General features: G+C 36.9%; 6 protein-coding genes across 7 annotated transcripts; 3 read left to right on the forward strand and 3 right to left on the reverse strand.

Annotated features, from left to right (window-relative positions):
• Positions 1-380: 380 nt before the first annotated feature.
• On the forward strand, positions 381-1,500 carry LOC103856371. The gene is made up of 2 exons (XM_009133479.3): positions 381-842; positions 931-1,500. Exons 1-2 carry the CDS (start codon positions 711-713, stop codon positions 1,255-1,257), a joined length of 459 nt encoding a protein of 152 aa, XP_009131727.1. The 5' UTR covers positions 381-710; the 3' UTR covers positions 1,258-1,500.
• A 4,077-nt stretch (positions 1,501-5,577) lies between these two features.
• LOC103856373 lies at positions 5,578-6,811 on the forward strand. The gene has a single exon (XM_009133480.3). It carries the CDS (start codon positions 6,028-6,030, stop codon positions 6,634-6,636), a length of 609 nt encoding a protein of 202 aa, XP_009131728.1. The 5' UTR covers positions 5,578-6,027; the 3' UTR covers positions 6,637-6,811.
• Positions 6,812-7,300: 489 nt separating this feature from the next.
• On the reverse strand, positions 7,301-12,163 carry LOC103856374 (ARM REPEAT PROTEIN INTERACTING WITH ABF2). 2 transcript variants are annotated; one of them, XM_009133482.3, is made up of 19 exons: positions 11,249-12,163; positions 11,016-11,173; positions 10,725-10,897; positions 10,534-10,654; positions 10,387-10,461; positions 10,219-10,313; positions 10,041-10,116; positions 9,826-9,933; positions 9,561-9,689; positions 9,398-9,466; positions 9,226-9,285; positions 8,921-9,044; positions 8,671-8,810; positions 8,524-8,587; positions 8,364-8,443; positions 8,155-8,219; positions 7,953-8,070; positions 7,751-7,875; positions 7,301-7,674 (listed from the first exon to the last, which is right to left on the reverse strand). In XM_009133482.3, the coding sequence occupies exons 1-19, from the start codon at positions 11,496-11,498 to the stop codon at positions 7,575-7,577; spliced, it is 2,130 nt and encodes a 709-aa protein (XP_009131730.1). In that variant the 5' UTR covers positions 11,499-12,163; the 3' UTR covers positions 7,301-7,574. The 2 variants fall into 2 exon arrangements, with proteins under 2 accessions (XP_009131730.1, XP_009131729.1); XM_009133481.3 differs by having other exon boundaries at positions 11,016-11,176.
• A 242-nt stretch (positions 12,164-12,405) lies between these two features.
• Positions 12,406-16,757, reverse strand: LOC103856376. The gene is made up of 2 exons (XM_009133485.3): positions 14,267-16,757; positions 12,406-14,180 (listed from the first exon to the last, which is right to left on the reverse strand). The coding sequence occupies exon 2, from the start codon at positions 13,459-13,461 to the stop codon at positions 12,721-12,723; it is 741 nt and encodes a 246-aa protein (XP_009131733.1). The 5' UTR covers positions 13,462-14,180; positions 14,267-16,757; the 3' UTR covers positions 12,406-12,720.
• Positions 16,758-16,991: 234 nt separating this feature from the next.
• On the forward strand, positions 16,992-19,646 carry LOC103856377 (polyadenylate-binding protein RBP47B'). The gene is made up of 8 exons (XM_009133486.3): positions 16,992-17,249; positions 17,781-18,258; positions 18,341-18,447; positions 18,528-18,658; positions 18,750-18,840; positions 18,940-19,086; positions 19,153-19,250; positions 19,339-19,646. Exons 1-8 carry the CDS (start codon positions 17,106-17,108, stop codon positions 19,433-19,435), a joined length of 1,293 nt encoding a protein of 430 aa, XP_009131734.1. The 5' UTR covers positions 16,992-17,105; the 3' UTR covers positions 19,436-19,646.
• A 10-nt stretch (positions 19,647-19,656) lies between these two features.
• Positions 19,657-22,325, reverse strand: LOC103856378 (rhodanese-like/PpiC domain-containing protein 12, chloroplastic). Its single transcript, XM_009133487.3, has 8 exons — positions 22,045-22,325; positions 21,857-21,973; positions 21,397-21,488; positions 20,987-21,087; positions 20,800-20,904; positions 20,496-20,604; positions 20,016-20,066; positions 19,657-19,930 (listed from the first exon to the last, which is right to left on the reverse strand). Exons 1-8 carry the CDS (start codon positions 22,280-22,282, stop codon positions 19,850-19,852), a joined length of 894 nt encoding a protein of 297 aa, XP_009131735.1. The 5' UTR covers positions 22,283-22,325; the 3' UTR covers positions 19,657-19,849.
• Between the last annotated feature and the right edge of the window lie 566 nt (positions 22,326-22,891).

Here is a 22,891-nt window from a genome sequence, read left to right on the forward strand (position 1 = left end):
ACTGTTTACATATACCATATGGACCATCAAGTTTTGCTTGGGAGATAGTTTATGTGAACTATCAAGTAGGATCGGTGTATGACCCTACTTCACTCAAACACTATCCTTAAACCAATCAATCATACCAATGAGTTAGATTCTCTCTCTCTATCTCCAATATCCAAATTGTGTACTGTCCATTTCCTCAACTGCCCACCACAAACTGTCTTCGGATGTTGCTGTTTTAGGATCTTATAGCCATAAGAAAGATTTCCTTAGGTCCTATCAAAGATATAGTTGTTTGTGACCAATATCATAATAGTACAGATGGATAATGAAAAGAAAGGGTATCTAAACATAAGCTATAAATCTTTTGAACTATGAGATATATGTAAATGTAATAGAAACAGAGTGGATATGAGTTGTTTCTTAACTTTGATTTCTATCTTTCAAATGTAACAACTGGATAACATCAATGCACAACCTCCTGTCATTCATGTTGTGTATTGTGGGGACTTAGCCAGATACATTGTTCAAAATGTCCATCTTTTTTTTTCCTTCTCTGGCCTCACTCTCCCACCCACATGCTCTCCTCTCTCTTCCTCTCTCTAAGGGCCAAATTTTCCTAGCCTATATAATTTGACTCTTTCAACATTCTCTCAAACTCAACCTTCAAGCAAAGAAAAACACAAGACTTGTTATTACAGAACAACAAAGTAAGATATTCGGCTATGGAGTTAGAGCTTGATGATGATGTATTCTTTGCAGACATAAGCAAACAGATCTCTCTTCTCATCATGGATGATGATGAAGAGCTAAAACCTGTTTCCCTCTCTTCCTCCTCCCCCTCTCTCTCATTCCAGGTTTGTTCTTCTGTCCACACGCTTAATCTCTATCTCTCTAAACATACCTGTATCTAACTTTGTATTTCTTGAAAATTTGTGGAAACAGGGTATCTTTAGAGTAGGCTACCAAACGGCTCCGTATATGTATCATCAGGAGCAGAGCAAAGGGACTGGTGTGTTCATCCCTAAATTTTCTCAGTCCAGAAGAAGACCTCGTCATCCCAAACAAGGTAGGTTTAGTTCCTTCAACGCCAAGCAACATCACTCTTTTCATCAAAACAGACAACATTATCAGCAGAATCATGACTACTTAAAGAGAAGTAACCTCACTACTCACACCAACAACAACAACAAGAGCAGCATGATCACTGGTAATGTTCATGCTTCTATCCCAAGAAGAACCTACAGAGATGCAGCATTTATCTACACTTGATTAAACTTTAACAAACATTCTGCAAGATTCATGGTTTTTGTGTGATTAATTCATAAAATTATATATAAGTTTTATAGATTCATGATATTTATTTGTTTGTAAATCAGCAAAGAATAAGGATTCTTCTATAGGGAGATTTGTTCCAAGTTTTTGTTCTTGATTTAATGTAACTCTCTCTTGGTCACTGGCTTTTCCATTTGTATAGTATTTTTTTAAGGATTAAATTAAAATCAGTTTGTGAAATCTTGTTGGTTGATTACAACAAGATTGACAAAGGAATGTGTAAAGACAAGCCCCATGTGGAATTAGCATATGTTCTATGTCATGACAGACTAGTTTGCCACACTGTCTGATTTTTTTTTTTTAAAGTCCGATTTAATCTAAACTATGAGGTCCAAAAGACCGTCACAAGCTCACACACCTTCTGTCCAACCACTCACACTCACATGCCATTATTAATTCTCATTCTTTTGGTATTTCTATTTAGAGCAAAACAATATGATGATAAACTCCCATTGAGCAAAACAATACCATTGAGTTTCTTAGAATATAATAATAATATCAATATAACTTAATAAAGGTGAGTATGTAGACTTTGTTGATTCCGCTGGTGATGCAATTGCTTCATCGGTACATCTATCAAACTATAGGCTCCCCCCAAAGGTCGAGACTGTTTTACCTTGCTCTCTCCAGCTACACTGGTTATTGATTACGATTTTTAAAAATTATTGCAAGTTGGAAGAGCTTAAAAGTTATTACGATTTTCACAAATACCCAGGGAAAATAGCTCTTCCAACTTGTAGGCAACTTAGTTATAATCCACCGACGTGAATTCTCAGAGTTTGCTTGTTTGACAAGGTAATCTATTTGTACTTTCATGTTCTTATATCGTCCTCTTTCATCTCGGTCTATGCTTTTACTCAGCATACAAAATGACAAAGGGCTAAATCCTCAAAATTACAATTATAATGGTGTTGATGAAAGTGAATGATGATGACGATAGACAGAGAAAGAAGAAGATTAAATAGTAATTAGGTTTTAATTTGATTAATTTTCAGAAAGTGGCATAATGCCTTACATATAGTCACGATACGATAGTTTCGTTGGTCTAACAGATGACCTGAATTGTAAATAAGATAATTAAACCGAAGTTGACTAAACCAGATCTGTAACCGAAGTTCCAGTTTCACACCAAAGTATAATATAACCTATAACTAGACCTGATCCGCGCGCCAGCGCGGATCTGAATTTTTGCTTTTTAGTTATTTATTTAACTAAATGATGCATTTGTAATATTTGATGTATTATATTCACCAACTAAATATTTTGTTAGCATCTTAAATCATCTATTTATGACGAATATTCGATATCATATAAAAAATTGAACAAATAGACGTAATTAGAGAATTGTAGACGATATATAAAAACAATGGTTATTAATGTAAAATATGAAAAAATATTATATTATGACTTAGTATAGCATAAAAGATTATAAATTAGTTATACATGTTTAAAGGAAATACAATGATTTTTAAACTTCTATGAAAAATTTAACATATAAAAAGGGCGATGAATTAGCCATCAAATTGTAAATAATTTCATAATTTTATTAATAGTAAATTATTTATAGTCTTTGTTTTTCGTCAAGATAATTATTAAATTTGATTAAGAAAAACTCATTAATTTAACTGGAAAAGACGAGCATTAAAATAGATAGGTTCATTTAATGATATTAAGTTTAAATTTGATTAAGGAAATTTTATTAATTTAACTGGAAAATACAATATTAAAATAAGTAGTTTAATTTAATTCTCAGTGGCATGGAAGTGTAAATAAGTTAGAAAACTTAGGAGTATTTTTTAATGGGTACTTCTCTTTTAATAATATAGATGATCTTAGCATAGATAGATAGATCCTTCCAATATTCACAAGTCAGACACTTAAAAATCTTAACTATATTAGAAAGTGTATATTTTCATCAAATTCATTAATACTATATTAATAGCGTCATCTTTTCATCAACTTGATCATAGTAGACAAGTATCAAGTAAATGATGAACCTGACCCATGCCATCAGAAGTTGAACTTGTACTTATTTTGTCTGAATCTTGGTCCTCAAATACCCTCACCATCAGCTCGCCTCTGTCTTCCACTAGACCAAGCGTCAATCGCGTCCGAGACCAACTCATATATCTCTTCGACATCTGCATGTCCTAAATCAGGGAAGACACCGATAATCAGGTTAAGCTCATCAGCCATAAGGTTCAAGACCCTATTCCCCTAGCGATAATCCCAGAGTGACCCATCATGGGATCGTTCAGGTAAACCTCTTATGGATTCTGCTGAGCCTCTACCAAATCAGGATGGTTTGCCATCCAGTTCAGAAACGTCTGATGTACGTTTTGTGATTCATGAACCAGTTTTCCCATGTGATCATGCATGGGCCAATAATGAACCTGGTTTGTGAGACCTGCTTGAAAAAGATCAGAGATGTCGTTGAGCCTTTGTCTGACTGTGAAAGTTCCATGATCTCTCAGCCAAGATTTATTTTAAGACTGCTTAGGGTTCTAATACAGCTTATGTACCTACTGAATTTAAATTTTACTATCATAAACATTTACATAAAAAGGTTAGTTATGGAAAATTTGAAATTTATTTTAGATATGTTATAAGTTTGATAATTAATTGCTTAATAAAATTTGGGAATATGATCTGACCCATGATAATTTTTTTCAATCAATCAATTGTATAGATTTAAATTAACAAGATGTTTATTTTAGAATTACTTATAAGTTTTTGCTAAATGTTTTCAAATTATTTGCCAGTTATTTTCTAAATATTTTTTTTAACTTGTTTACCACTTATTTATGTTTTTTGCTAAATCTTTGTAAGTAACTTCGTAAATGTGTTTTCACTCTTTACTTTAAATTAATAAAAACTAATATAATTGAACTATGTTTTTATATAATTATATATAAGAATATATGTCTTTGGTAATAGTCTATACCTGATTGATATGAGATCAGATCGTTCGCGAACACCGCCTCTGGATTCTAAGCATGCACCAGATCAGGGTGGTATGCCATCCAATTCTTTGGTAAATGAAATCTCCCAAATGATCATGGTCGGACCAGTAAAGGGTCTTGTTGGTAAAACCTGCATGTTCATAACTAATATGAGATTTTTAATGCATTTTTATTTTTCTATAGAAAGTTTTCAAAATATAAAGAAACATTTGGGTGTTTAGACTAACAAATTTGATAATGTATTATTTTCACTTCAGTTATTTTGTTTTTACTGTAGTGTTATTTTATGTTATGAAATTTTCATCCACAATGGATTTAAACAAGAAATATCTTCTTCAGTTATTAGATTTTTTATTTTATTAATTGTTAACTAATTAAGGTTTTTAATTTTTTTATTGAAACTAAAATATTCAACCAAAATAATCAAAATATGATTACAATCATAAACATTATTAACGAAAATTAACTAACTGTACAAAATTTAAACCATATTACAATTTCAAAAATAAATGTCGTTACCAAGTTAAATATTTTGCAAAACAATAACAACACACCTAAATAATTCATTAATTAGAATTTTAATTAAAATAACAAATAATACACAAAAAAATAAAAATTAAAACTTACAACAATAACAATATTCATGTCCGCGCTCTTTGCGCGGATAAATCACCTAGTGGTTAAATAATAAATCTGTCTTTACTCCCGAGGAATGGTTCACTTGAGTATAATTAACTTGTTTTACTTGAAAACCAGGCCGTAAAAGAAACCCAATTAGTTAAGGTAATAGAGGTCCATGAGTCCACATCAAGGAAGCAGAACATATTCGAACAAGAGTTGTTTGTGGATGTTTGTTAACAGTGAAATGGTCAAATGGATCTTGGACTTTTGTATGTTCCCTGGTGACTGAGCTGAGAAAACGAGTGATGAATATGCAGGAAGCAATGTTTATATCACTTCAGAGTACTTCAAGAACCCATTAACAGGGCAATGAGTTGACTTGACGCTTGATAAAAGAGAAACTAAAGAGGCTATTCTTTTCATAGTTTGAGGTTTGTATGAAGTAACAGATTAAGTTATCTTCTCATCATATTTCGTGTATACAATTTAACAAATCAAACTACCTATCACATTAGTATGGTAACCAAACCGGAAAAAAAAACAAAGAGCTTTGGGTAGATGGCAAAGGAGCTGGGGATGAAATAGACTAGAGACTATACCACCTTACAATAAGTTTCAGCTAAATCAAACTGTACAGGGCAATGAAAATGTGGATAACATCAAAGACTAACCTCTCAACAAAATTTACATAGAATGTCAGCTCTAGTTAATATCAAAATCCATATAATGATAAGACCATCTTTATTTCTCTTCGACAGATTCATTCACAAGATGAAAGACTTAAAAGTCACCTAGATTTTATTTTGTAGTCTAGTCTTCTTGGTAACCATATTTAACATTCCTGAACTTATATCTTTAATTCAAGGCGAATCCTCACAACAAGGTAAGTTATCTATTTAATGCTTTAATGTTATAAAAACGCTTCAAACATAATTAGACCCGGATTTTTTTTTCTTTTCAATTTGAATTTTGGAGCAATCTTAGCCGTCGGATCAAGACAGATATAACCGTTAGGGAGCGCTCCTCCAAAAATGATAATAAATCAGACAAAATCTCTCTCTCACTTCCCTGTCTCTTTGAATCTCTTGTGTTCAAACAAAGCTTTGAGAAGAAGAAGAAGACGATGTCGAGGATGAGAACTTCTTACCTGAAACCACCGCTTCCCAAATCTCCCCTCCGTCTCCGATCACGCCAAGTCCTCTCCAACTCCTCTTCTTCATCGATTCTCCGAACACCTCCAGGCCTCGCGAAGTTCCAGAAACGTAACGCTGCGGATCTGGAATCGAACCTCCCGGTCGAGTACTCCTCGATCTCAAGCGAGATCCACGCGATGGCGAAGATGGTGGAGAAAGAGTTCGCTCAGGAAGAAGTGAAATCCAGAGCCTCGAGTCTGGAGCATATGGCTGCGAACTCGGAGGTGGCTCCGGTGTTCGAGAGAGGGAGGTTCTACGATGAGTATTCCGCCAGGAGGAACGAGAGGCTGAGGAGGAAGAAAGGTGAAGATACTGTAGTGAAAGGAACTCCTTACAATCTTGGAGTCGAGCCTATGACGACTAAGAGAAGAGGGACCGTTAAGAAGAAGACGACGATGGTTGAGATGACGGCGACGGCGCCGAGGTATTCGCTGAGGAGTATGAAGAAGGAGAATAAGAAGCCTCCGGTTCCTTTGAATGTTGATGTTAGTGCGATGAAGACTGTTACTGCTACTACCAGGAGGGGTAGGAGGATCTGATGTTATTGTTGTGTGAAATTGAAATTTGAGGTTTTGATTTCTGCAACTCTGTGTTTTAGTATTGTTGTTCTGCTTGAGGGATTTGGATTATTGAAACTTCTTTGCTTTGTTTTCTGATTTTATTAATACATTCAGATAAGCTTTTTATCTATCAAATGCATTTTTTTGGGTATCATTTTACTTCAGTAGCATTGCTTTAATTATATGTTTCTTCTTCCACAAACAATTTAACATGTTTCTGGAAAGTATGTATGAGCAAGTGGGAGACATGAGTGTTACATTTTACACACTCCATCACTGTTGAATGAAATGGGTTTAAAACAGAATAACTAACTAAAGTTGGACACATTCCTCATCTTTCAGCTCCTTCTCAGACAAATTAAACTTGTTAAGATCTAGTTTTGCTTTTACACAAGCTGTTATGTCATTACTTGCCATCTCAAGAGCTTTGATGGGGGAAGCAGACTCCTTGAGAGAATTTACTATGGGATTAAATCACTTGTGATTATATAATGTTATATTCGAGTCTCAATAATATTCATTTTTCTCACTTGTGATTATATGATTGGTCATCAGAAAATAAGTCATTAGTCACCACCAATATACATATCTCATCATCGACAGGTCAACAAACCTACAGAAAAGTATATTTGCTTCTGACACAGGATTGTTGGACAGTGGATTGAATAATGGAAGTTTCACCATAATATGGTGTTTTGGATACAAAAGTGGCGGTTTCTTTGAAGACCGACTGTTATCAGAAGAGATTAATAATATAATACAATGGCTAAGATTGAACCAAACGCACAGAAAATTACTAAAACAAATCAAGATAGGACAGGATGATAAAGACCAACTCTAATAGCGGCTCTCTCTATATATAGATAGTCCTTGTCTACTTGCCTCTCTAGTTAGGTGCAGCCTCCTTCCTCCACATTCTACAACCTCAGGCTTTGCAGGTTTGTAGTAGATTTTGTTAGAGCTCTACAGAAGTACTCTCTTATCTCTGGTATTGTTCGCTGCACCAGCTCGTTCTGCCTGCATTTTTCATCCACTATGTTTCAGATATATAGGCCAAAGACTGTGAGAGTAAGAGAGAGGTACTTCATATTACCCATGCATTGAACTCAGTTTTTCGAAATGCTCCAGGATGAACAATATACAAGCTTGCCTCAGCGACATCGCGTGGAATGCTTCTGAGAGATCGTACATGCTTCCTATGTTTTCCAACGTTATATCCTTTCATTCATAAGCAACCGTGTTAGATTTCCAGAATTATAATGCAAACCACATCATTTTCCATTGTTCTGACTCACCTGAGCAATTGTGTATTCACAGAGTCGCTTCAGACCCTCCAAGAGATACTGATCCGCTGCTCTCAGAAGATCTTGTGATATCTCAATTGTTATGTCGACTGATCCAGTGTATATAAACCTGAAGATCACAGTTCAAGTGTGAGTTAGTTACATGTATATGACGAAAGTTCTCAGTCTAGAAGCTTGTAGAAACTCGTCATACCTCATCATTAACTCAAAAACCTCCCATTTAATATTCGGAATCTCAATATCTCTAGCGTCTTTTTCCTATGGTATAAACGAAGCACAAACTGAATGAGACATGTTTACATAATTATCCATGTATTCCTTTGACAGAGAAGCAGAGTTTCATAGATAATAGTCATTATAGCTAGTAGATGTTTTTCAAAAAGAACATAATAGTTCACTTACTCGGTAACCACCATCAAACATTGCGCGAAATGCATCTGAAGAAGCCAGCAGACAAATTCTGTGTGCATAGAATCTCCTTCCTGCAGTATGATCTTTTCTGTTTTACATATGGTGTTTGGAGCTAACAAGACTGCTGCAATTTTCTGAGTAATATGATTACCTTCGACTAGAAAAGTTACATCAGACAGCGTTGCACTATTTACATATTGCTCTCCGAGATAAACCTGTCACAAAAAGATAAACAGAATGATGCACTGAGACTTCCACAACTTACGTAATGGAGAACTGAAGCAAGAAGGTGACTCACCCTTTGTGTTGGGGAAGGAGGAGCAGCATCAACTGGAGAAAGTGCCATGGATTTATTTGCTAATCTGTACAATGCTGCAGCGCCATCGAGTTGCTGCTTAGTGTTTGTAGAACCAAGAAGACCAAGTAGCAACTCCAACCCTGTCAAAAGACAGCTCAATATAAAAAGAATTGCAGAAAGAACATTTAAACTTAATGGTTAAAGCGTTAAAAGTCTTAACATCATAAATTCAAAAAAATCTGTCACATGCCATTCTCATCTATGAATACGGTTCTCTGATCTTCCGGTGAACAGAAATGAGCAAGAGCGAGAGCAACTCGTCTTTGGATAGACTTCTCAGAAATGCGCATTTGGTACAACAGATGCCTTAGAACCTACAAAGGAAATCCAAAGCACATAAGTTTCAAAGGTTCCATAGAGAAATACTAAACTTAAACAAAGTTTCAGACACTAGACCAGGATACATCAGTTTTACTACAAACCGTGCATTTGTGTATTTTTTTAATCACCAGAGATGGAAGTAACAAGTTTAAAGACAGGTAAAATTTTACTTACTCTTCCATGAATCTTCTCCTCCAACCTCTTCAATGTTTTGGAGACACAATCTTTAGTTGCCTAAGAAACATTGTACATTAGAAACATCCAACGAGAGAGTAAAACAAATACAGCTGCTAAGAAATTTCAGTATATAGCCACTAAAAGAAAAATGACGATATGATTCACATACTTGAACAATAAACTCTTCATCCTGTAGCTTTTGGACACCTCCCACCCTGATAAAACCCGACACATTATCCTACGGGGAGAAAAATGGGGATCAATAACCAATTTAATAAGGAATTTTGCATCCTAATTATAACATATACGGAAGGTAGCAGCATTCAACGCACCTCATTATCGGCAAGGCCATAAAGAGCAAAGGCAGCATTGTGTTGCAAGGATCCATTTCTTGAACTGAGAAGCTTCAATAAAGGTTCTAAACCACCACTATGAGCAATACCGGCTTGGTTGTGGGAATCCTGCGACAAAGAGTATGCTAGAGAATTAAAAGACATAACAGTTTTGTAATTTTAATATAGCTCATTGGTTTTAAGCCTAAAGAGCGAGGTTACAATTTTACAGCGGCTCAAACTAACAAAGGTTTAAAAGAGGAACCTGGGCCAATCTTCCCAGTGCAAAGGCCGACATCTCCTTCAACTGAACATCCGCTGACTGAAGCATTTCAATCAAAGGACGAACAGCACCCCTTTGAACAATGTGAACCTGAAAATCAACAGAAGAAAAAACAGCTTACACCTAGTACAACCAAGCAGAAAGAGTTTATGCTTTGGTGGATAGCAAACGAACTGAGGATAGAGATGAAATAGTACCTTACAATCAGAATCAGTAGAGGCAAACTGTCCAAGTAATAAAGCCGCCTCTCTTTGGCTCTCAGGGCAACATGAGCTGAAATAGACAAAATACAAGAAACAACAAGAACGTCACTAAGGTTAACAGTAACAACTCTATGCTTAACCATTTAAATCAAAATGACGAGTTTCCACATACCTGAGAAGACCAATGACAGGTTGCAACGCCCCAGAAGAAATAACCTCTTTTTTAATGTTCGGAGACGAATGAACTAGATTGCCTATAACTCCAACCTAAAAGCATGACTCAGATAAGTAGCAAAAGAGTTGATTATGAAAACTCTCGACGCAGTAAAAGAATCCTAACCGCTTCGTAATGTATAGCAGCATCCTCTGATCCAAGCATTAGAATGAGCGTGGGAAGAGCATTGCATTCAACTATCTGCAAAAGTAGACAATCAAAACACACTCCGTCCAAAAATCTAAGTAGAAGCTATAAGACAGCAATACTTACCAGGTTCTTGTTATCATCGTTTTTAAACGCAAGCGTTCGCAACGCCCCTGCTGCTGCTCGCTGAACCTTGGAATCAGAATACTCAAGCAACTCCACGAGAGGTGGAATACCGCCTTCTAGCCTGTTTTGTCAAAAAGTCAGGAGGATAGTTGTACTGAAAAGGAGGAAACCACTTAGAAAAATAAGCTGACCTGACACGGGTCTTGATGCTGCTGTTCTCGTGAGCTAGATTAGTAATGGCATCAGCCGCTCTTCTAATAACACTATTAAGGGCTCGAGAAGTGGAGGAATCTTTGCTTCTCTTCAAGAGATCCACGAGATGAGGTAAAGCTCCTTTGTCTACTATCAGGTTCTGATACTCTGGCTGTAAGTAATCAATCCCACAACGTGACCACACAAACTACACATAGTCCCCTCCGAATATAAAAATAGAATCTTTATTACCAAAAGTTGCTTTAAAAAACTAAACTTGGGACCAAAACCTTAATTGCGAGAAGACCAAGCGCAAAGGCGCTTCCTTTCTCGACCTCATGTTCAAACGGCTTTTGAGCTAAGTCTCCTTCACAGTACGGCGGGGGCTGTAGATGCGTCGTGAGAGCAGGAACAGCACCTCCGTCGACAATCACGCTCACTAAATCATCTGCTGAACATCGAAGGTCACTAAGAGATAATAAGAAACCGAAGAAAAGTGAAGCTATAGGAGACTGATGTTCACCGTTTTTGGCGAGCTCAGACAGGACTTGAGCTGCGCGCTTTGCGGCGGCGCGATCGGATTCTTTCCAGGAGAAGGCGGAGTTTAGAACGGAGACTTGAGCAGCGACTTCGCTGAGAAGCGCAGCGTGGGGGGCTGCGTCGGTGGTGGTTGAGGGAGAGATCTGTGGATCCTCTGCGGGTGGTCCTTCCTCTAGTTTCCTCTTCTGTCCCTTGCGCTCTGGAAAGCTCCGGCTTCCTCTTTGTTGCTCCATCGTTAACAAGAGGAGATCAGAGAAGGAAGCAGAAGAAACGTTTTTTGAAATCAATCAAGGCAGAAAAGAGAACAGGGGTACTTTGGGTATTTACTCCTTTGTTGATTTTGAATGTTTTTCTTGCCACGTGAAGCTAATTTGCGCTCGAAACCGGAAATGAGTATGTGCTAAACTACGCCTGTGTATCGGAAAGATAATCCCAGGACGGAAAGGAAACCAGGTTGTGTGTGCACTTTTGCTAGATTTCATTTTCTTTATTTATATGGTTTTAAGAAAAGAAACAAGTAGAAGGCTTTTGGACTGAATGTGGTCTGCCACAAAGTGAGACGTGTTTGAAAAGTGTTGAATAAAATATCAAAGTGACATATTAGTTCTTTAATTTAAGAGGGAGAAAGGAAGCATTTCTTTAATGAATGGCGTCGCCCAGCTCTCTTTTTTAACTTTGAAGAAACAAAAGGAACAAAAAGAGATACTAGACGATTTAAAGTTGGGGAAATAAAGGAGTTTTATTACAGTATTCATAGCTCATCCTGAACTGTTTAATATGCACACTTCTTCAGTACTTGCGACTTACATGCACACTTTAGGTAAGTTACTTATATTCATATGTTTTGTGGTCAATCCATTATTTTTGTATCTCTCTATATCGTTGTGAAATGATAGAAGACAACCCAGCAGCGATATATTAATTGGAAGTTATAAATGATCAAAACTGAATTGGATATTATGAAAAGATGTATAGAGATTAGTTTGGTTTTGTGTTTAAAACGTGAGGCTAGAGTTTCAGAAGAGTGGACCATGTACTTATAAACGTTGAGCAGAGTCACTTGGTGGATTCTTGCTTGAGAGAAAAAGGATCTAACAACAAAACATCTATCTGCACATCACTGTACTCTCCTGTCTTGCCTTTTTTTTTTTCCATTAGTTTTGGCATCTAACTCTTTTGTCTCTCTCACTTTCTCAGATCTTAAACACTTTAAACTAACGAACCATCAAAAGTCTAACCCAAAATATTTGATCTTTGGCTTAGATACAAACAGACAGAGATACAACAAGACAAACACTTTCAATATAATGAGATGAAAATCATACTAATGATGAATATTTTATTGTGTTATGAAAATGTCATTCACATTTATACAATGTCAACACACATCAGATCTCAATCACAAAAAGCTCAACAAAACACACAATCCATCTAATCACAAAACAATTTCCATCATCAAGTTCGTCTCTCTACTTTGTTTTTGTGAAGCCTTAGAGGAAACAGAGGAGGCTTAGAAGGTGGTGTACAGACAGGAACATGAATCATCGGTCTTATCCTCATAGTCATAGATCTCGTCCTCTCCAACCCTTTCTTACCTCTCTTCTCTCTCTCCTCCTTCTTCACCGCGTCTCCAATCGAGCTAGAAGAAGACGAAGTCGAGCTCGAAGAAGACGACGGCGAGAGAGACAATGCCTTCGTGTTGTTCCTCTGTTTCTTTAGCCGCAAAAGCTCTTTCCATAGAACAGTGCACTTTGGTGGACGAGGAGAAGGGTCGTCGTCAAGAAACCAGCTTCCTCTGTTGCTGTTATTAACAGTCTCCTCTTTCACTACCTTACGATCTTCTTTTTCTTGTTCTTGTTCTTGTTCTTCGGCTTTTGTTTTCAATGTAACGTTTTGAAGCTTCTCTGAATGCTTGACGTGCCGGAAAGGAAGAAACTTTCCTTCGGAGAACAACTCGTCGGCGGTGAGCATTGTTTGGGTATTCGACAGAAACTCAAAGTCTCCGGCTTTTGATGAGCTCTTGTCTTGTTCTACTTTTCCCGGTAAGAGATTCTTCGGGTTGATGCAGATGTAATCTCCCTCGCTGTCTGATGATGACAAGTCGGCGGAGAAGGAAATGCGAGGTCCCGACGGTGGTGCCTCCATCATGAAAACCATGTTAGCCTCCGCCATTGTCGATGTTTCAGCTGATGCCATGATCGTACAAACGTAACGGACGTTGGGAGAGAGAGAGAGAGAAGTGAAGATTCAGAAAGTAATGATGAGGATAATATATACAAAGAGAGAGAGAGAGGTAAGACCACATGGACAAACAGAAGAAGCAGACAAGTTACAGAGCTGTAAGAAGAAGGACCTACGGGAGATGAAAGATTAGATGATAATGAACATGCAAGTCGCATTTAAAATATTACTCACAGTGATTGGGAGATGCATTGTAACATTATAGTATCCATTATCTTATTTTGTTTCCATGATTTTGTTATATTATCAGACAATATTTTTTAAAAAAATATTGTAGATGAGGTTTGACCGAAGGAAAGTGGAGAGAGATAAATGAATAGTGAACACATGTCCTCACATGAACTTGGGGTCGTTGCCATGTGAATACAGGTACATTTCAACACACGAGATCATATCATTGCTAACCTTAAGTTATGGTGCAGATTGTTGTAGCTATTATCATTGCCAAAACAAAATACTACATTACTATTATTGTTAACTCCAAATGACAAATTGCACCCCTTAAGAGCATGATTATCCACAGAAACTCATTAGTGTTTCTTAGTGATTATTTAACTATATAAATGTAGTTCAGTGTACTTAAAAATTCTAGTTAAAAACCTATTCGATTATCCACAAAAACCCAATAGCGTTTCTATCTTCTTCTTCCTGGTGCTCGTCTTCCTCTTCTTCCCCTGTTCAAAACCCACAAACTGAATCAAATCTACTAAAAAAGCAATAAAAAAATCAAATCTACTAAAAAGGAAAAATTGAATCTAACGTTGATGAAACTGCGGAGGATGGCGTCGATGAGATTGATGCGGAGGCGATGAGATTGGGCTGAGAGAATAGCTAGAGAAGAAGAAGATGAGATTAATTGGGCATCGGCGCATTGTTCGTTATCAGACGAGTTCGTCGCCGGAGATTACGAGAGAGAGGTAGAAGACGAAGAAAAAAAAAGAGAGGAAGAAAAAATAAAAAACATAAATACATCTACTTTTCATGGTTTGTTGACACGTGCTTTTAAAAATCCCTTTGAAAGCGGTTCCGAAAATCCCATATTAAGGATCGGTAACATACACTTTATTTATTTTTGATTTAATTAAATGGTCCATTAACTTTAAAAACCCACAAGAGAAACTGGGATAATGGTGCTCTAAGTAGTACAATATGCTTCTTTTGTTATAGCTATTGTATTTTTTCTTTTAAATTTTTCTACAACAGTGCAGACAGCGATGTTACCAAAGATTTTAAAACACATGTCACTGTTTATCATTAACTTTCCATTTCCATGCAACGCAAAGTACAAAATTCCAACCTACCTCATATACAGTATCTCAATTCTCAATACTACTTCCTTTGACCAATCATTAGCCAGTAACGGAGCCATACTTGTTAGGAGATGTTGTGTTTATAATTTCATTGGTATCAAATATTAATTTAGACAATAATTTGAAAATAACATGTGAAGTTTTTACGTCCACTTGGAAACTAAACCCAACCTAAATCAAATAGAAATTGAACCAAGTAGAATCAGATTGAAACTGAAACAAGAACGAAATCTACTAGTTTCTGTTTGATTCCAATAATCGGAATGGAACATAAAAAATGAAATAAATCCATCTCATTCATTACTCATCAAAACTAAAGTAGCATATTTTCTTTTGATTTTTAATGAAATTGATAAAATAAGCAATTTCGCATAATTTCATTCAATCAGGTGATAATTCAGCTGCAGTCCTACAATTTTATCAAGAGCAAATTAACCAAACTGAATCTGGAAAGAAAGAGAACCCCAAATGTTCACTGTAATTTATTAGAAACAAGAATGAAGGTGTGTTGAAAGAAAAAAAATTATAACGAAGATGTCCCCCCAAAATAAAATAATTGAATTCACTGTGTTTGTATTTATATAAACATCAAGATGGTCAAGGATAAAATGAAGTGACCCCAATAATTAAATGAAGACATTATTGGTTGTAACTTGTAATGTATGATCAGTGTGGTTGTAAGAGGTGGATGTTATCGTGTGTTGGGCTATGGAGAGCAACGATATTTCCCCAATCATTGGCTTGTGCTTGATTCTAAAGTCTGTTGAATTGTTTTGTTTAATGCTCATGTGTAGTTATTAGCCGTATGAGTTTATTTGCAGTTTTAGTTGTTAGTAAGTCACCCCTGCGTGGGTTTTAGATGCTGCCTTCATGTGGGCTTTTGCTTCTGGGGCTTTCTTGTTATGCCGCCAGCTTGTGTATCAAAACGAGTATTTCACTTTGAATGAATTTACCAGACGGGAAAAAAAAAAACTTGTAATGTATGATAGAAACAAAGCGTAGATAGCTTTGACTTTGACCACGTTAGAATCATTGATAACGTACTAAACGATTCTCAATGCCACAAAGCATAGCACATGCATCCATCCACTCAGAGCCAAGCATACTGCATATGTGGTTAATGTTGTTGAGCTTCTACTCCACGTATGTAAATGATTTAATTGTACTACAATCACAATTCATAATATCTGTTTGAAAACCCCTAACACAATCTAGAAAATGTTGTATTTATTTGTCATGTAAATGCTATTTATTTTGAAGATACCAGAGTTTATGTTTAACTACAGAATGTCACACATATGTTCTTCTTCAAAGACATTATTATTTTTAGCTTTAACCAAAAATAGCTCATCCAAACAACATAAATACACTATTGCTTTTCTTTTTAGTTCTGCCATCACAATTATTCACAAAACTTACCTTCTCCTTTCCATTCCTTTAAGATATTTACTCATATTTCATGGGGTTATTTACTAATTTAAGCATTAGAAAACTTTTCTACAATATTATACCCATATTTTTTCATGTGTTTTTTTCTTGCAGAGTTTAGTAATCGAAACACCAATTTTTTTTTTTTTGTAACAAACTTTGCTCTCTAGTTAACTATTTTATCAAAAATAATATAATCATCACCATTTTTTATTTTGACATAAAAACATTGCATTTTTATTCGCTTTGATAGTTACTATATATTGTTCAAAAAAATAGTTAATGTATATAATTTTCTACATCCAATCCGTTTTGTAATAACTTTATTAGGTTGGCATGAAATTTTTAGACTACCTCAAAGTAGGCCATATAAACTGTTTTATTTCAAATTTATAAACTTCTTTCTTTATTGATATGCATTAACAAAACTTCTAGTAGAGCATATGAACTTTTTTTTATTCAGTGAATCAATATAACCAAAATTATTGCATAAAATGAAGTTTAAAAGAAAACACAAATAAAATATAAGAATACAACCCATAAATCCGAAATCCTATCAAGACTAAACCTCTAAATGAGACAGAGGGTCCCAGACTCTTGTTTTTCACCGCCGAAAGGCCCGAAACAGAGTCAATTGGTAAGACAAAAAAAGTAACCGTGACTTTTTGACTTATTAATAAGTCAAAGTAGTGAAGTCCATTTGGGCTAAAACCCGCGGGATAGGCCCAATACCGGGTTTGCGGGCGACCCGTTAATTCACTAAATAATCCGCAAATCAATATTTAGATCGGCCGGGATATATCGCCGCCGACGTGTGTGTTCAGGTTACATTTTCGCCGCTAAGGGAATCAAAAAGAGACGATGGCGATGATGATGCCTCCGCAGCAGCAAGGAGGGTATCACCATCCGCAGACGCTTGAAGAAGTACGAACCCTTTGGATTGGAGATTTGCAGTACTGGGTCGACGAGAATTATCTCACTTCCTGCTTCTCCCAAACCGGCGAGGTAAACCTTATTCTCTTCTCCCCTCAGCTCCTCTGCTTGTTGCTGTGACTTTGTATACTTCCAATTCACAGCTCTAGTTTCCTCTGGGTTTGGTTTAGGAATAGATAAAATGAGATTACTTTGGTTTTGGGGATGTTAAAGTGTTGTATAGATACCTGGTGAGCTCTATTGCTTACCCTTCATTGAAAGTCTGAGTCTTTCAATATGGTTTAAAGGCTCTCACCATTTTTGATGCCCACAGTTTATAGGTATGCTTCTAATTGTTAAGTGTGGTAAAATATGTTTATATCCATATATGTGCCGTTGATAGGGTTTATTTGCTGTTTGTGAATAGATGAAGCAGATTCTTTAGTTTTGGGGATGTTAAGTATTGTTACTATTGTATAGATACACCTTGGTGCGTTCTATGAGACGGTCTCTTTCTTACTCTTAATTGAAAGTCTGAGTCTTTTAAGGTTATCACCATGTTTGATGTCCACAGTTTTTATTATGTATGCTCCTATAATGATCTGTGTATCCATGTATGTGCAGCTTGTTTCTGTGAAGGTGATACGTAACAAGATCACAGGCCAGCCAGAAGGGTACGGTGTCATAGAGTTTGTATCCCACGCAGCAGCAGAGAGAACGCTTCAGACGTATAATGGGACACTGATGCCTGGAACGGAAGTAGCTTTCCGCTTAAACTGGGCTTCTTTTGGTTCTGGCCAGAAAGTAGATGCTGGACCCGATCATTCTATCTTTGTTGGAGACTTAGCGCCAGATGTTACTGATTATCTCCTTCACGAGACATTCCGTGTTCACTACTCTTCCGTTAGAGGTGCCAAGGTTGTTACTGATCCAAGTACCGGACGTTCGAAAGGTTACGGGTTTGTTAAGTTTGCTGACGAAAGTGAAAGGAACAAAGCGATGTCTGAAATGAATGGTTTGTATTGCTCAACAAGGCCTATGCGTATCAGCGTGGCAACGCCTAGAAAAACCGTTGGGGTTCAGCAACAGTATGTCACCAAAGGTATGAGAACAAAACACATGATTTGAATTATGTTAAATAGAATTTTGTTTTTGGTTTATCTGATTAGAAGCTCTTTTTTTAGCTGCTTATCCGGTTCCAGTACCAGTCCCATCTGCAGCTGCTGCTCCAGCATACGTTGCTCAACCAGCGCAGGTGCTTGCACCTGAAAATGACATCACCTGTACGACGGTTAGTTTTATCTGAAAAGCTCGAGCTTTCTTCTCGAAGTTTCTCCTACTTTAAACACATGCATTGGTTTTGGTGTAAAGGTTTTGATTGCAAATCTGGACCCGAATGTTACAGAGGAAGAGCTGAAGAAAGCATTCTCGCCATTAGGAGAGGTTATTTATGTCAACATACCTGCAACAAAAGGATACGGTTATGTTCAATTCAAGACCAGGTAAAACATTCAGCAAAACTCAGACTTCACATGTGGTTGCTTCCATGTTCACTAATATCTTTTACTTCTTCTGCGCCTTGCTGACCCCCAGGCCTTCTGCTGAAGAGGCCATTCAAAAAATGCAGGGACATGTGATTGGTCAACAAGCAATTCGCATCTCTTGGAGTAAAAATCCAGGACAGGTGAAAACCTTTGTTATAACCTATACTTATATGATGTAGAGCCTCATATTACTCGGTGGTTCACTGAATGTCGTTGATGATCTTTGGTATTTGTTATAGGATGGTTACGTCACACAAGCAGATCCAAGTCAATGGAATGGGTATTATGGTTACGGACAAGGCTATGAAGCCTATGCTTATGGGGCAGCTCAAGACCCATCCGTGTATGCATACGGTGGATATGGCTATCCCCAGTATCCACAACAGGTAAAAACTTATTTATTCTTTTGCAATATGTGGATACTTATGCTTTTATGGTTGAAATTTATTCAGGGAGAGGCTACAGAAGAAGTTACAAACTCTGCGGCTGGTGGAGTTGCTGGGGCAGAACAAGAGTTATATGATCCTATGGCCACTCCTGATGTAGAAAAGTAAACTTCTTCTTACTTTCTTACACGTTTCTACCTGAGTGGGTGACTAGTTAAATGCCTAATTTATTGTTTCTTTGCGCACTTGTAGGTTAAATGCAGTTTCCCTTTCGGTTCACGCAAATGCCATATTAGGACGGCTACTGTGGCAGCGTACCTCAGCACTCTCATCACAATTGGGAAAATGATTGCAACTAGGACGGTGGCTTTTTTTTAGATGTTCAATGTGTCAATTCACTGCTCTTTGTTTGATTGTTTTCCTTGTTTGAGAGTTTATTTTTTTAATGTAATGTACAATTAGGATCGTAGTTACAATACAGAGTTGTGAATCTTCCGACTTTCTGGAAACTATGATGTTCTATGCTTCTCTGTTTGCTTTTCAATAAAGTAGTCTCTAAAGAAAAAGAAAGGTGCTTCGAGTGATTATCTCTCATTACGCGTCAGTTTTTATGTGATTTGAATTTTATCGAAAACAGGCACTTACTGTTAAAAATGAATTCCCCGAATACGATTGGCAATTATTTGGATTAACGATAGAAAAATCTTTTTAATAAAGAGAGTAAATTGCATGGGATGATCTAGAACTCTCTGATGTGGCAGTGTCAGTAAGTAGGAATTGATGGGTCAACCTTGAGGGAATAGGCTTGTATTCCACCAGCCACATTGTACACACTCTTGAAGCCCTGAGGAACAAAGACAACACACCCATCAACACACATCAGGATGTCAACAAACCAATATTAGGAGCAGAAAAGCTTCTTTTTTTACCTGAGACTGCAGCCAGTTCGCAACCTGCATCGACCTGCCACCAACCTTACACTGCATGCAAAACAAAGGCCACGAATCAAAGAACTTAAAAAGAGAAGTTCCAGCAACAGAGTTTCTTTGTTCAAGTGACCTTTAAATCTTTAGATCACAGTAAGATGGGTGTTTTGCAAGCTTTTAGTCCATGGAGAAATGTTCGAAAACAAAGTTATGATCAGTAAATTTTTTTTCCAGTTCAACCAAACCAGAGAGAGACTTTGATATTTGAGAGGTTTTCAATTCTCAATTAAAAGCCCAACGAAATTCATACAAACTCCACACCCAAAATTACCTGACATACTTATAAAATATAAACCTAACCCTCACTAACTACTCTCTAACCAACTCCTAACACTAGATACGGTAGACCTACATCTAAGAGTTGAGCCTGTGAACTATTTCAAAGCTTATATCATATGTATGAGCGGATGAGACTGAACATACCAGGACGAATGTATCCTTCTCAGGGTTCAGCTTTGAAGTGATGTCTGGTGCCCATGTTCCGAATTGGCGGAGCGGGAACACTTTAAATCCTGGCAAGGATGCTGTGGCTCTGGTACCAGTGGTAAAACAAAACAGAAAAACAATGTGAAACCACTATGGAATACTTGTCCTTTATTCTAAATGGCACAAGAATCAAACTCTGGAAATCAAAATATTGTAATATGTTTAGAGTATACAAAGCTAATTTATTGGGATTCGGTGAAGAAGAAAACGTATGTCAAGATGAGAAATGAAAGGAACTTACATCTCGTCAGGTTCTCTGACATCAATTAACTGAGCCTCTTCCATGAAAACTGGATCTTGCATTTTGGAATGCAGCTCCTCCACCTGGATGTCTTTCACAGGTTCCCTGTCAATATAACATTTTCCCGTTAAACAAAAATATACAACATTCAATAGAAAACGAAGGATGTTTTTTTCAGAAGAATTACCTCTCAGATAGAACTTGCAATAAGTGCCAGCCAAATTGGGTTTTACACCTGACCACATGATTCGGCTCTGCTTTAAACGCAGCTTCCTCAAACTCTGGTACCTGAGAAACAATATAAAATAGTTAATCATTCTCATATTGCAGCAGAACCTAGCCAAAATTCTTCCGTGAGAAAAGTCCAAAACATTGTGGAATTACTTCTATTGTTAGTTTCATTCTACCAGTTCCATTTGCACATAGATGTCAACACTAAAAGTTTCACCAGCAATCATAACATCATCCAATTGCTTATGTAACAACGAGGGTCCTATAGGCTATAGATCTGAAGGGGTCAATGCAATACCAATACCAATCTCACATTCACTCTCATAACCAAAAGAAATGGAAAAAACTATGGAAAAGAGAGCATACCATTTGACCCAATTTCACCCATCCAAGTATACCACCATCCTTCTTGGATGGACAAATCGAGTACTCAGCTGCAAGATCACTCATATCCTCTCCTTCACGACAAAACGTTACTTGAAAAAATCAGTACACACCCTTAATCTTCGATCACAAAAATAAAATAAAGTGACACTCAAGTAACGAGAAAATCATAAATGTAATCAGTGCCCTATGTTTCCACATTTTTCTTTATCTCAGTTACCAAACTATCTAACCCTAAAAACAATTAAAAAAATTTAAGGATAAAGATAACATTTTGACACAAGTTTGGTTCCATTCCGACAAATCTACTCGCAGAAAAAAAACAGAACATTGTCTGAATATATAAGTTTTACTATGTGACTATGTTGAAACAAAAGCTTAATCTCATCTAAGAATGAAAATATCTAAACGGGGGATGAAAAAGAGATTAAAGGAAGCAGACCATCCAAGATTCGCTTCTGGAGTTCAGCAAAGAGCTCAGAATCACCCTCCTTAACAAGCACATGCTGCACCAGAATCTCTCTGCTTGGACTACTACTCCCACTACTGCTAAACGAAGCTGCCAACAAAACAAAAAAAAAGATCAAGTCTTTGATATCAACAGCAAGGGGAGAGAAACAGAAGAGATACCTCTCGCTTTGAGAGCCGAGAAGCCAGAGAGCCTAATCGGGTACATTGAAGGAACGCGTGGTCGGAGCGAAGAGATGCGTCTGCCGATAAGTGAACGAGAGAACGTGGAGAGGCAGCGGGGATGTGGAGGAGGAGATGAGAAAGCGAGAGTGTGGGCAACGGAGAGTCTCAGTGCGGCGGAGAAAGTTACCGCCGCCGGAGATGATACCGCTGAGAGACTTCCGGTTACTCTTAACATTTTGGGTCTAATTAATAACGAGTTCAAGCGTGTGAGAGTAGAGAGGTCACCACTTACTTAAGTGTGTGAATGTGGTGGACCCCATGATTTTAATCTATAATAATTACTGATTAGGGTCTCCACTTTTTATAATTCTTGGAATCGCATAGTTTCTAGGGTTTTTCTGATTAATCACTAAACTTTGTGGAATAAATAGTAATTTATTAAATCAGAGGTGGAGTGTAAATATAAAATTTAATTTTCTCTTGTTATTTACTCACTCCCTCCGTTCGTTCATGGAAGAAAAACTTCTAGACTATTCACACACACACATATTAAAAATTCAATGAATGACAAGATATGCATGCGCAAATATTTTTTTGGTAAATTAAAAAAGTGTTATCACCTCTTTGCATGGAACTAAAACATTGCAAATAGTCCATTCCAGAACGAATAGAATCCGGATGACGGAAGATACAGCAAAGTGAAAATTTTTGGTAAAATTCAATGAATGAAGACATGCATGCGCGAATACGAAGACAGACAAAGTGAGAATTGTCTGTTTCACAATCTGCTCTAACCTGATCTAAATCTGAACACAAAGCATGAAACAAAAATAAAGAGATGTTG

Source organism: Brassica rapa, chromosome A03 (genome assembly GCF_000309985.2).
Source record: "Brassica rapa cultivar Chiifu-401-42 chromosome A03, CAAS_Brap_v3.01, whole genome shotgun sequence".
Lineage (NCBI taxonomy): Eukaryota > Viridiplantae > Streptophyta > Magnoliopsida > Brassicales > Brassicaceae > Brassica > Brassica rapa.